General features: G+C 45.2%; 1 protein-coding gene and 1 long non-coding RNA gene across 2 annotated transcripts in view; one reads left to right on the top strand and one right to left on the bottom strand.

The window, feature by feature from the left end:
• The first annotated feature begins 3,533 nt into the window (after positions 1 to 3,533).
• Positions 3,534 to 14,403, top strand: part of LOC118637042 — a 21,549-nt gene continuing 10,679 nt past the window's right edge. Inside the window, exons 1-3 of the long non-coding RNA XR_004960865.1 lie at positions 3,534 to 3,636; positions 10,057 to 10,196; positions 11,052 to 11,217. This is a non-coding gene — a long non-coding RNA (uncharacterized LOC118637042). The remainder of the gene's footprint in view (positions 3,637 to 10,056; positions 10,197 to 11,051; positions 11,218 to 14,403) is intronic.
• Positions 6,378 to 14,403, bottom strand: part of HSD11B1 (hydroxysteroid 11-beta dehydrogenase 1) — a 25,808-nt gene continuing 17,782 nt past the window's right edge. The window contains exons 5-6 of the mRNA XM_036272076.1: positions 7,989 to 8,132; positions 6,378 to 6,595 (exon numbers count right to left, since the gene is read on the bottom strand). Of these exons, the coding sequence (XP_036127969.1) occupies positions 6,378 to 6,595; positions 7,989 to 8,132 (362 nt within the window). The remainder of the gene's footprint in view (positions 6,596 to 7,988; positions 8,133 to 14,403) is intronic.

Raw genomic sequence — 14,403 nt, 5'->3', positions numbered from 1 at the left:
TCTAAGAACTAGAAAACTTTGGTAAGGACCTGCCGAGAGGAGGGAGGATTTAGTGTTAAGGGGTATCCTGACTTCCCTTGGCATTCTCTATCAACTGGTGACTCACGTGGGGTGGAGATCTAGGGGTGCTGGGGTGACACTGGGAAGAGTTGTTGGACACACTGTGAGACATCATGAGCACTGTATCAGGTTGGCCAATGTCCTTTTCTTTTCCCTTGAAACTGAAAATTAGTTTGGTTTGCACACCTCCTTGAGAAGTTAAAGGATGCTTCTGGGACTTGATTAGCATATGTGACCCAATGCTCTGAGCTGGGCACTAATGAAGAAGAGTGTGGGTTCTTGGTAAATTCCTTGGATGGCGGGCAATGCCAGAAGGGGTACATGTAGCACCCTGAACAGGGAATGGGAACTCACCCCGAGGTGGCTTATAGCTTAGGTCCCAAAGAACTAGTTAGCAGCATATCATAGCCTGACTTCCTCTCTAACACAACTTTAGAGTCACGGTCTCTAAAGTGGACATGTCAGAGGAACTACTGGAGTGTGGGGAGAAAATATTAGAATTTCTATTTATTGTTTATCTTGTCCTTTTAAGATCTTTATTTTTTTGCATATGTTTTATGTTAGTAAATATTACATGCATATATTATATAAATAGTAACTATATATTTATTAGAAACACATATGGTTGATCATTTTTTAATGATGAAATGTGTGATCAAAAGTTTCGGAGACCACTGCTCTGGAGAATCTTTGGTATTTTGGGTCTGAGATGCTGGCCCAGAGCAGACCAGCCAAAGAGAACAGCTCGTGGGGACAGACTTGGGTGGCAAGGCAAAACCTAACTGTCCTTGAGCGGGAGCTCTCCAGCACTTGGGATGACTGTCCCCTGTGCCAACGAGAGTCTGTGCCTCTGAGGTCACCTCCGGGCTCCTTGCTACCTGATATCTGGGCTGTGCATGAATTCTTTACTGAAGAGACAGAATATTTGTTTCTTATAGGGAAATTTGAAGAGATGAGAAGTCTAGATGTTCTTCAGCATGGGGTGGGAAGTGGTTTGTGGTGACAAATTAGGACCTTGCAGATGGTCAGTGGGAGTGGCTCCTGTCACCATGGTTAGGAGCCTGACATTTTAGGAATTGTGTCCTTCTGCTCTATGTCCTTGTTTCTGTCGTGACTTATGTTTGTGACAAATACTTCTGGTTGCATAACAGAACCCTATTTTTGGGGGTGGGAATGTGCTTCATTTCTCAACCTCTCTTAAAGTTAGGGGTGATCACACAATGTGAGTCTAGCCCATGGGATGTGAGCTGAAGTCTCGGACAGGGGTCCCCAGTTGGCTCTTTCTCGGGGGTCAGAGTCATCGTGTGCGTGTGCATCTTTTGCCCTTCACTTTCCTGTTTCTCGTGCCTGAAACACAGCGTGATGCTGAAGGTGGAGCAGATGTCTTGTGACCTCATAGCGACAAGTAGGAGGATGGATCGTTGAGTGGAAAGACAGAAGGAGCCTGGCTCCCTGAGGCCCTGCTCTGTCCTTCCCAGACATTTTGTGATGGGAGGAAAAGAAATGTCTGCTTGCGTCAGCCACTGTCAGTAGGTTCCTGTTACCCCAAGAGGGGTGCAGAGCTAGCAACCATGAAGGTCAATATGAGGACTTGCTGGCGATTTAGTTGAGGCTGTTGACTTCATGCAAGACGCTGACACCTCGAGAGTTGAAGGGTGTGAGCATCCCCTGCCTTCCGGAGCTCTTGCTCCCCTCTTTCCCTGGCAGGGGTAGAAACAAGCTGTTCTGTTACTTTCCAGTCCTTGGAGGAGGAGTGAGGTATTGAGCCGGGCCTTTAAGAAGAGCTAATCTTGTCAGGACTGTGGAAAGAGAAAGTCGGGGTGGTGATGCTGGCGCTGGCTGTATGGGTTTGAGAGACCTGCTGGTGCACGTCTCTTCTCCTAAACATGCAGTGATGTCAGCTGTTCGCTTGAAATTGACCATGGTGAGAGTATTTACATCATGGCCATAGCAAATATTACAGATCAGGGCTTTTCCCTTTTGCTGCAGAGCCAGTTGTTAAACTTTTATCAACACACCCGTGGAATGAGCAACGGTTTAGTTTATTAACGTCAATACTGTTTCATAGCTCCTCTTACTTTCCCCATGCAGTCCGATGAGTGATAAGCGAGCAGACGCAGGAGCCGCGGATTCATACTGAACGTGGACTGAAGTCTTAATATGTCCTTGGGCCTAAGGAGACCCTTAGAAGTTCAGGCTAAACGCGAAATTCATTTTAATCTGACTTTGGCTGCAAGTTTGCCATCTGATCACGCTTCTGTCTCAGCACTCATCTCTTTCCCTTCTAACCAGCCTCTCACCCCGTCCTGTTGGTGATCTGCAGGCCCAGCTCTTGCAGACCCAGCTCCTTCCCCATTTGTGTCACCTGCAGAAACCCCTCAATCTGGGGCTGGTACGACACTATCGCTCGCCTCCAGACCCTCATGGTCACCTCTGACTCAGCACCTCCATGCCAGGCACTCCTCCAGCGTCTGGAGAGACATTGGACTAAGTGGACAAAACCCTGTCTCGTGGAGCCAACACTCTAATCGGGGGTTTATGGCGGGTGCTGTTTTCCAAGGGTGGCTACCCCACTATGTACCCCATCCCACATGTTCTTCCGATGTAACACGCCAGTCCTCTACCAAGAGGTGGGGTCTGTTTTCCCCTGTCCTTTGAATTGAGGAGAATCTTCCTAACTGCTTCAACCAACAGCATAGGGTTTGTCATAAAAAGCAATCCAGCCCTGGCCAGTTTGGCTCAGCGGTTAGAGTGTCGGCCTGAGGTCTAGAGAGACCTGGGTTCGGTTCCCGCTAAGGGCACATACCTCGGTTGCAGTTTGTCCCCGGCCCTGGTTGGTCATGCAGGTGGCAGCCACTCGATGTGTCCCTTTCACATCGATGTTTCTCTCTCTTCTTCTCTCTCCCTCCCACTCTATCTGAACAAAAAATGAAAAATGTCCTCCGGTGAGGATTAAAAAAAAAAAGCAACACAGCTTCTGCCTGGCTTCTCTTGGGACATGTGCCTTTGGAGCCTTGAACCACACATAAGAAGTCCAGCAGCCCAGCTGGTGTGGCTCAGTGGATTGAGCATTGTCCCATGTACCAAGAGTCGCTAGGTGGATTCCCAGTCAGGGCACATGCCCAGGCTGCAGGCGCCATCCCTAATAGGGGGCGTGTGGGAGGCAGCCAGTCGATGTTTCTCCCTCATTGATGTTTCTCCTTCATTGGTGTTTCTATCTCTCCTGCTCTCTTCCTTCCTCTCTCTCAAAAATCAATAAAAGCATATTAAAAAAATAAAAAGCCCGGCCAGTGTGGCTCAGTGGTTGAGCGACAGCTCGTGCACCAAAAGGTCACCAGTTCGATTCCTGGTCAGGGCACATGCCCAGGTTGTGGCAGTGGGGAGCATGCAGGAGGCGCCAATCAGTGTTGTCTCTCATCAATGTTTCTATCTGTCTCTCCCTCCCCCTTCCTCTCTCTCTAAAATCACTAAAGGAAAAAAAAACAAAAAACAAAAAGAAGTCCAGCAACCCTGAAGCCACTGCTCTGAGAGAGCGTGTGGAGAGGACATGCAAAGCTAGCGATGCCCGAGGAGCTAGTAAGTGTTCCAAGCTCCAGCTGGTCAAGCTTTTCCAGTTCAGGCACCAGACACGCACGTGATCAGGCCTCCGGACGCCTCCAGGTCATGGCCTTTGAGCCACCCTTTGCTACGCTGATCTGGGAATGAAGTAAATGTTTTTCCTGAAGTACTGGGGATTAGGACTTCAACTTACAACTTTTGGGGACACATTTCAACTGATAACAGTGCCGTTACAAGAATCATAGGTCTGCTCCTCAGAGGGAAGCTCCTAATTTTGTAAGGTCTTAGAACAGTGAATTATGCCAGTTAACCTCCCTATTTCACACACACGCACGCACATACACGCGTGTGATGGGAAGGCATGTATATGTGTATGTGTATAAAATCTCAACATTAATGGATTATATTATACCTGTTTGTAAGCAACTTGTTTTATACACTTAACAGTATATCCTGAAGATCCTTGTATGTGAGTTATTTTACTTGTATAGGTTATAAATCTACCTCATTCCTTTTTATCATGATAGAATGATTTCATAATATTGATGTCCCACTGGTAGATATTAAGGTTGTTTAAAAAAATTTTTTTTTGGTTAGGGTTAGCCCTAATCACGAATGTAATATTTCGTGAATTTTTTATTTTCCTAACAGTTAGTACAATAATTCTTGCAGTAAGAGAATATCTTTATATTTTTTAAAAAATTGCTGGATGGTCTCAAGTTAGAGTCAGAATCCACTTTATATGATCAATGAGGAGGTGGAAGGAAGGTGGAAGCTGAATTCTCAGAGGGTCAGAGGTGGAGCCGGAAGCACTTTAAAAGAGACACGGCCAAGGGAGGTCTTTGGAGTTTACACGATGCACTGAGTGAATGTAAACTCAGTCTTCCTTCTCCCCTTCGAAATATTAGAAAAATGCAACGGCGCTCACTCCATAAGAGTGGAATTGCTTTTGGATTCCACACTTGTTCGATGACAAGAGCCGTGGTGCTGCTGGTACTGACATTGGAGCTTGGCTCCAGCTGTTGGAAATGGGTTTTCATAACCATTTTCTCCTCTTGTCTCTATGGTGGTGGACCTAGGCTTGGAAACAGTTGCAACTAGCCCTGATATGCTATCTCTTGTGATTGCCCTTTGACCTTGCTCACACTTTTGTAAATAATCCCCTTGTTATTAAACTCTACTAAAATTATCCAATTTGCCATCTCTTACCTGTTTGAGACCTGACCAATTAGGGTTTTGTTGAGTTGTTAATATAGCTAGTGTCTTATTTCCTATTTGGTTGTAGTCAGGCGATACCTGGCTAGTGTTTAATAAATATTCGTTGACTGAATGAATGACCAAATGTGTAAGTGGCAGGATTTGAACCCCAACCCCTTCTCTCCAAACTTCTAAAAATGATTTGGCATTCACATGTAAAGTATTGATGTCTGATACACTCTGAGTGCAATAAACAAGCATAGGTTCTGTGGCTCAAGTTTCCAGAGACCTCCACCTCTGTGGGTTTTCCCTAGTGACTCAACCCAGGTGTCCGCCTTCCTAGAGGAGCAATAAAAAAATAATAAAAAGTATCTGAGCCCAGCCGGTGTGGCTCAGTGGTTGAGCATTGACCCATGCACCAAGAGGTTGCTGGTTTGATTCCCGGTCAGGACACATGCCCAGGTTGTGGGCCAAATCCCCAGTAGAGGGCATGCAGGAGGCAGCCAGTAAATGTTCTCTCTCATTGATGTTTTAATCTCTCTCTCTCTCTCCCTTCCTCTCTTTCTAAAATCAATAAAGGAAAAAAAAAAAAGACATGTTATCTCCATTAAAAAAACAATTTCCCTGGCTGGTTTGGCTCAGGGGTTAGAGTGTCGGCCCATGGACCAAAGAGTCCCGGGTTCAATTCTGGCCAAGGGTTAGGGTTTGTGCGGGTAGTAACCAAGTGATGTGTCTCTCTCACATTGATGTTTCTCTCTCTTTCTCTCCCTCCCTCCCTCCCTCTCTCCTGCTCTATCTGAAGATAAATGAAAAAATATCCTTGGGTGAGGATTAAAAAATTATAATAAAAATAAAAAGTATCTGAAATATGCAGAATAGTGAAGATATTATGTCCATCAACTGAAGAGTAGGGTGATTTCTTCAATTCAAAAACAATGAAAAGATTCAGACCACAAAATAAATGAACATTGATAACTTTTGCTTGTATAGTTTATGGTTTTAAAGGAACCATACTGAGTGAACTAAAGTTACAATTACTGGTTGTGATTTATAAAGTTTATGTGACCTGTATAGTATCTAGTATTATAGGAAGCATCATAACATTATTATATATGAGGTACATTTGATACAACTACCGTGTAACTATACCTGTGGTTAATAACAATTTCACAACTGCCGATCCCCATCAAGAAGAAGGAATTCTTACCCTTTGCTACAGCACAGATGGACCCGGAGCACAGGCTAAGTGAAACGAGCCAGTCAGAGAAAGACAAGTACCATATGATTTCACTCATATGTGGAATCTAACGAACGAAATTAACACACAAAGCAGAAACCCCCAAAACCTCATAGATACTGCCAATTTATGACATTTGATATAATTACAGGTCAACTGTGCAAGTGTTAGAGGAACTCCTTCACACTGTGAGATGTGAGGCATGACTTGCAACTCTGGTAGGCTCATTTATCTCTCTGGGCTATGCCTTCATGGATGGAGCTTAGATACACATCCGGCAGAACTGTTCCAAGCACCCTTACCATGCACAACCCTAAGGAAGTTTCTAGTTGTTTATAAACTTGTCCTTATTATAATATCTTAGGCTGAGGTATTCCAGAATGGTCCTTCCCGGATTTCTCAGCAGGAGGCTGCTCCATGCTAATTTGCTGTAATACACTTCCTCTCGGCGCAGAGCGCCCCCTTTGATGATCTCCAGGGCACAGTCTTCCTTCGGAGCTGCCTCTGCGTTGAATACCCCAGAAGATGCCTTCATGGCTGAGTCTGTTAAATGATAAGAGAAGAGTAGGGTTATCCAAGACTAGGAGAGTCTACAGGATGAAAGGCCTGCTGACCCCAACAGCTGAGCCACGGGGGGCTCCTTGCCGGTGCTCTGAGAGGCCCGCGGGCCCCGCAGGGAATACATGGCCAGCACTGAGTATGTTTAGGGTCTGCTGGGCAGAGAGGCTTAATGCAGGCCCTGTCTTCCTGAATGGAGTTTGGTGGGGGGCACTTAGAGCTCATTAGTTGAGAGGTTTGAATCATGTTCTTCTCTTGGGTGTTCTGGTTGGGGGTGAGGGAGTAACACGGGCGAGCAGAACAGAGAGAAGCTGTATGATGACCCGGTAGCTAAATGGGACGTGTCAGTGGGCAACAGCAGAGTGCTGTGTGATGATGATTTACGGGCTTGCAGAAGGAAGAGGACAGAATCCAGGCCTTTGCTCCCTTGTCAACACTAAGCACTTTCACTTAGAAAGAAAATCTCCTAGATTTTCATGTTCTTCTTGCACAGCTTCTGTGTCTCTCTATTCCTTTCTCGTTTCACCGTGCACCTGTCTCTCTCTCTCTCTTCTGTCACTGCTACTCAATTTACTCAGTACTCTTTACATGAAGGTTTCTTATTATACCTGCCACATGTTTTAGATAAACTTGCATCTGCACTTACAGAGAAGTTATAAAAATTATGCAAAGTATTCCCTTGTATCCTTCACCCTACTTCCCCTAATCATAATATCATACACAACCACTGTGCAGTTATCAAGAGCAGATATGCATCATTATAACAATGTCACTAACTAAACTATAGACTTTACTTTTTTCCACTAATACCCTTTTTATATTCTAGGATCTTATCCAGGATTTCACTTAGTATTCAATTTGTCTTATTTTCCCTCCAATCTGTGACAGTTCTTCAGTCTTTCCTTGTCACTCATGGGTTTGCCCATTGTTCTCTTATAAGTGGAATGAGGTTATGCCATTTGACAAGAATATGATGAAAACAATGCTGTGTCTTTCTCAGTGCAACCTATCAAAGGGTTCATATATTGCTATGTCGTATTACTGGTGACATTATGAAGAAAAACGAACTTGTATTTGGTAAGTCTCGCATAGGGAAGTAATGGCCATTGCAAGTCCAAGAGGATGGAAGGAGTCAGAACGGGATCAGGCGATGAGTGTGGTGTCACTCAGCATATCTGGTGGTCAGAATGGAAAGAAGGGGATCGGAGAGCAGTCAGAGGCTCGCTAGGGACAGGGGTGCTTTATTAAACAAGGACTCGTGCTTTCGCTGGCTTTTAGCTCATTAAACATGAACCAGGGAGTTCAGCATCTTCCTTATCCACAGAGGTAAGGCAGACAATCCATCTGCAGGCCATTTATTCCAATCTCTTGACCTTACCTGTGTTTATGAGGCCGAGGATACATAGAGTGATCGACACATTGACTTTGGCCACCAAGTATTCCTTTCTGATGGAGGAGAAAAACCCATCGAGAGCAAACTTGCTGGCAGAATAGGAAGCAATAAGTGGACTAGCCATTTTCCCTAAATAACAAAAGAAGTGGGTTAACAAGGTGATCCATTTCAGCCCTGCAGAGCTGATTTTGGCTTTTTCTGCAGCAGTCTCTGTAACTCCTGTGGAGCCCCTGGACCTTTTGCATCATAGTTCCTCTCTACTTTCTACAGAGATTATCATGCTGTGTTGAATTTATAAAAAGAAAAAAAAAATTCTTCTCCATCCTTACTATATAAAGAAACTCTTAAAAAATACAAACAAATCTCTTTAGGGAACCACTCCAATTTTTTGTGACTTTTACTCTTCTTTTTAGGATGCTTCTCATTGCACGTAGGCCCCTCCAGATAACCTGGGATGATCTCATCTTGAGATCCTTATACATCTACACAGGTCACATTGACAGGTTCCAGGTGGATACATAGTGTGGGCCACCATTCAGCCCACAATGCCCTTCAGATGATGGTAGTAGTATTGACTAAGGCATTTTACAGCATCTGTTCAGGTAACAACAGAGATGCAGAAGCAAGAGACTATGTGAAACCATCATGGGATTCCTGTAGCAGTGATTTTTGTACAGATGGAGCTTAGTGTATCCCATTCTGCACCCTTAATTATAGCTTAGGTTATGCTCGAAGTACCAAAAGATCCGAAATTGTTCTGCAGGAGAAAGGGAGAGGAGTTTTTTTGTTTCCGAGAGGAAGGTGAAAGAAGAGAAAAAAGGAAAGAGGGTGAAAGGAGAGAAGTAGGAGGAGCCAGACGGGGCAGAAGACTATTCCTGAAAAAATTCACGAGATAGGTGTGTGGTTTAAAAATATTTTTTAAATGGTGAAGAAAACACTGAATTATTAAACAAGGGTCAAGATTGGACAAAGATGACCGAAAATTATTAACTGTTATTATGAAGATGATTCATGCAGTACACAGTAACATGACCACCTATAGGAATGGTCAAAGGCTGTAGCTGTCATCGACATTCATTAGACCATATCTCATCTCGCAAATTTTATGACCCGCCTTTGATCTGCAGACCTTCAAACCAGTAATTCTCAAATTTCGTGCACATAAGGACCATGTAGAGAGAACCTGCAAATTCGAGCCTCCCCCTCCCCCACCCAATTCTTCTAGTTTGTGTTCTGGGTGGAGGACCGTTTTGAAGTGTTCATTAGGAAAGAGAGTCTTTGATCCATGCACCATATTTATGGTGTGTTTTGAAGGTGAGTGTGGGTGCATGAAAGGCAGGTGGCAGAAGCTTGCTGAACCTGATCCAGGAACTCCTAGAAGAAATGGGAAGGGACGGTCTTGGGAAGGGGCTGAAGTCCCACAATGACAGCTGGGTGAGCTGCCACTACATTATAAGTTACTGTGTCCTTTAAGGCCCAAACTAGTGTGACCTGGGAAAACAAGTGTTCCAATTCTGGACTGGATATTCAGGTGAAGAAAGATATTGGATTAACCAGGAAACCCCACCTGTAGGAGGCACAGTCTAACCTTGACTTTGCTGAAAGTGCAGAAAGAGCCAAGGTGGTGGAGAAGTAGCTTGTACAAGGACTGGAGGCAGACATGAGTTTGTTATCATGAATGAGAAGCTAGTAGAACAAGAAAAATAATAGCAAAGTTTGATATTCTTTTTTCTTCATAGAAGGCTTATATAAGCACTTACCTGAAACCTTTAGGGACTAATGTGTTATGGAATTCAGAACTATTTCTGGATTTTAGAAGGTGGTATTGGGCATATACTGTTTATTACATAACACGCCCAGTAGGGTCTGGGGAGGCTCCCTGTAAGCGACACGGTGTTGTTTCTCCAGTCAAGTATTTGAAAATTCACACTGAGATAAAGGCTTTAAGTAGCCTTTCTTCAGTCCAAGTTAAATTGATTATGTAGAATTAATTAGGACAATAAGCCTTAGTTTTCAGAGCTTTATTTACTTACTTTTATTATTTTCCCCATAGCTCTTTGAATTTTGGAATTGCGGATGAAGGTGTGTGAACCAGTCTGGGCTCGCTGAAGGAAAGCTGGCACATGTCACAAAACAGAGAAGAAGAGGAAGCAGAGAACAGTCTCCCAGGCTCGCTATTCCGAGACAACCTCGGTACATTTCGTTAGAGTTTGTTTTCCGTTCATCGTGCTGGTAAACATGTTCTCGTGTCGTGCTAATTCGTTCACGCGAGGAAACCTCAGCATCTGCTCTCTGGGAAATCTATTTAGTCGTTTTAGAAAGCTGAGAAGGGCAAAGCCTCTCTGAACACCAGATTTTTATTTTATTTTTTTAAAGGTTTTGTGAGTTAAGAGGCCTTGGTCAAAATGGAATTAATAATATATAGCAGGATGTTCAAACATGGCCTTTTCCGCTCTAGTGTCAGCTGAGGTTCAGAGGCGGGGAACACAGTAATTGGCCACAGACTCCATATTCTGCAGAGAGGTTCCAAACTAGTGACCTTACACAGGATGTGATAACACAAACAAGTAAAAACACAAAACAAACCCCGAACCAAACCTGAGCTTGCAACACAGAGACCCGTCACCACTCCAAGGGAAATAAGGGCTGAGGCGAAGAGGCCAGAGAGGCCGGGGTTAGGGACAAGAAATGAGCATGTCTCAGGGGTCTCCCAGGAGGCTGGGGAGTTTGCCCTCCTGTCAGTCCTTGTGAGAGGAGCTTCCAGGACACCTGGCAGGGAGCTTGTCCCCGGGAGTTTGCAGTGCACCGGGACTGACGTCTGATGCCACGAGAGGCTCTGGGTATGGGCAAGGCTACTGCGGAGCTGGTGCAAATTGTGTCCTGCACGAGAGCCCTCCCTGGGGTGGGGAGGGGGCTGAAATCTTGCCCACGCTCTGCTCACCACCCTATGGGCTTTGTCCTGGGACTCATCCCTTTGCTCCTGGAGTCATTTCCAATCCGCCCCAAATGACATTCCGAAGTAATGAGTGTATTTCCCTGAATTCCCAGGGTCTGAGGGAAATAACAGAAGCAACAGTGGCCCAAATCCCAGGAAGAACTCCCAGTATTCCAGCAGGGGCTTCCTAAGAACTCATAAAAGCACCCAGAGAGCCTGAGCCGTGAACATCTGCCGTGGCCAGAGGGGACCGATGCTGTAGGAGCTGGAGCTAGCCAAGTAAGGCTGCCCTACCCTGTATCCTCCTTTCTTTCCTACCAGAGAGGCCAGAGGAAGCCTGGGGAGTGAGGAGAGGAAGGGGGTGGAGGAAAGGCTCAATCCATTTCTTTTTCCTACCCTGGGTTTCCTACAATGGCAGGTTCAAGCTTGATGAGGGGAGAAACTTCAGTTCAGTTGCATAAGACTGGACATTTTGATGGCTGAAGTGAGACTTTTCTGGGGACTGGAGGCAGCCAGAGGCTCTTTGATTATCCTAGAGCGTTGCCATCTGCCCTAGCTCACATCCAGGTCCAGGGGACAGCTCACCCATAGAACACGTCTGAAGGAAAGAATCACGTTGTTTTCTGATTGCATTCTACAAGATCGACTTGCTCAACTACCACTTAAAAAATATGCCCGAGGCCCTGGCCAGTTTGGCTCAGCGGTTAGAGCGTCGGCCTGCGGTCCTGAGAGACCCGGGTTCGGTTCCCGCTGAGGGCACGTACGTCGGTTGCAGTTTGTCCCCGGCCCTGGTCGGTTGTGCGGGTGGCAGCCACTCGATGTGTTACTTTCGCATCGATGTTTCTCTCTCTCTCTCTGTTCCTCTCTCTCCCTCCCACTCTACCTGAACAAAAAATAGAAAAATGTCCTCCGGTGAGGATTAAAAAAAAAAATATGCTCGAGCATGAGCTCAATCCAATGAAATGAATACGTAGATAAATGCACACTCTAATACACACGAAGCAGTCACGGAGCGAGGGCATTAGAAGCCTGAGTGCTTTGCCGAGGTTAAGTTTTGGTTAACATGGGGGAGAAGGAAGCCACTACAGCAGAATAGATGTTCGGCAGCTAGATTTCTCTCCTGGGAAGTCTCAGAAACAAAGAAACCGAGTTATGGTGACCATGTTTTCTGAAGCTAAATATGAGGCACGGAGTCAGACGAGGAAGAGTGCAGACTCGGTGATACATGGATAGACTGTTTGCAGTTAGCCCTGGCCCGGAAATGCCGGGACTTAGCCGCTGCAGAAACAGGAGGAGCCAGAGGGCTGGCAGGAGTGTGCCCGCTGAGCGGGGTCCAAAGCAGGCCTCGGTCCTTTCATTAGTCCACCCACGCCCTCCAGCCTCGACTGCCTTGCTGAGATTCCAAAATTATTTCCATTTCTAAGGCAGATTTTAAACTATTTTAATCAGGAGCTTAGAAGACAGTGCACAGGACTGACAAGCTGCATTCCTGTCTGCCCCAGACCGTCAGAGCAAGCCAGGCAAACGCACCGTCGCCTACCGAGGGCGCCCCCGTTGAGGTCGCCGTGCCTCCAAGGCTTTGAGGCTGGGACTCGTCCTGGATCCCTCCCCTTTCTTCAGCTCTTCCTAATTTTTTTTCTCAGCTGGACCCCTCGTGGTCTAAACACTCTTTAGTTGTTTGGGTTGAGTCAGATTTAAAGATGAATCTATCTCCCTCTTGCAGGTTTTAAAGAACCTGAGGGGTCCATCATAAGTACTGAGACAACCCATAATCCAGTGATAATGGAAGCGATGGGAATGGCCGAAATTGCCCAGGAAGCGTGTGTTGAGTGAAAAGAGAGTAAGGCTTAGGATGGAAAGAAGTCCAAGAAACCAGCCACGAGACTGGGGAGATGGAGAGGATTGAGGGGGGCAGTCTTGCAGCTGGGGGAAATCAAGGGGAGCATTTTGGCTGAAGACAAGGGAGGGGGGCATGGTGTTGAAATAGCACAAAATATGGCAGGGGTAAGTAAGAAAAAACCTGTTACTTAATTTCACAACTTAGTTTCTGTGCAGGGATGGGGCCTGTGAAATGTGGCCCCTCCTCCTGGCTCAGCGCATCGGCTCATCTCCCAAGGCTAGAATAAAAGCCTGGGTTTTAAGAACCCCCACAGGTGACGGATGGGTACAGACCTGTTCCACCAGCACTACCTGGTCATTCATGTCCAACATAAATAGTTGTGCCTGGAGAAAGGAGAGTTTTCCGTGCCCTGTGTGTTCATTTAACCAAGGCTCAGCGGAGGCTTTTGCATTCCCTCCACCTGGACGGCAGAGTTAGGCTACAGGCAGGAGAGGCGGTGGTGGACGGGTCTGAGTCCCTTGTATATCCTTTGGATAATCCTCCTTAAATACTGCTCTGTCGGCACAGGGTGTCACATGTGAGCAGTGTGACGTTTTCTAATGTTAGAGATAAGGGATGTATTCCATGGGCATTCCGGAACCGGAAAGCTTCATGGAAAAACATCAAATAATTTAAAACTCATATCATGACATTAAATCAACTATACCAGACATTAATTGGATTCTGACTTCAGCTGACTATTTTCAACATTGGTAACTTTGCTTATAGGTTCATAGCCATGTCGAAAAAATTTCTGCCATAAGTACTTTTGTGTGTGTGTGTGTGTGTATGAGTGACTGGATTGATGATTATTCCTTGGCAGGTTTTTTAGCATTATATTTGCTAGGTGAAATGATGGGAGCACTTTTTAAGGCTACTGACACATGTTGCCAAATTGCTGTAGACAAAATGAGAAATGAAGGACTATACTTTTAAAAATAAATTGTGGGGGTGTTGGGGGAGAGATAAACCACAGAACTTATATGCATATATGCATGAACAGTGGACATGGACAACAAACTGGGGACAGGGCTGGGAGGGAGGGGGAGGGGGGAATTGGTGAAAAAGGAGAAACATCTGTAACAAAAATTAATTAATAAAAAAATAAATAAATTAAAAAAAATAAAATAAAGGTCTACTACCTTCAAAAAATAAAATAAAATAAATTGTAAAAACCAGTTAAAATGAATACTAGAACCATATCCTTTTCCACCAAGAGTTGTGAGAGTGCCTAGCTCAAACCTACTTTGTGCGGTTAACAGAGTTTTAAACAATTGACAGATGGGTAGGCAACCCAAATAAACCAACAAGAAACCACACCCCACTCCCACTGTGGCGTTTGGTAATTTGAATGTGGCAGTTTAGTTGATTTAGTCGTTTGAACTTACTGTTTGCTTACGAGGAGGAGCACATGCTCCGTCCCCCTAAATCAGTCAGAGGAGAAATATTTTGTTTATGGCTACTATGTGGAGACCAAGCCATTACTTTTCTTTTTATTCTAATAAAGGTTACACCAAGCTTGCTGTAAATAAGCAGTTCTGCAGTGTATAAAATGAAAGGTAGAAGCCCCTTTCTTTAAACGCAGC

This window comes from Molossus molossus, unplaced genomic scaffold (genome assembly GCF_014108415.1).
Source record: "Molossus molossus isolate mMolMol1 unplaced genomic scaffold, mMolMol1.p scaffold_m16_p_20, whole genome shotgun sequence".
NCBI classification, from domain to species: domain Eukaryota; kingdom Metazoa; phylum Chordata; class Mammalia; order Chiroptera; family Molossidae; genus Molossus; species Molossus molossus.
This window is presented reverse-complemented; position numbering and strand designations above follow the sequence as displayed.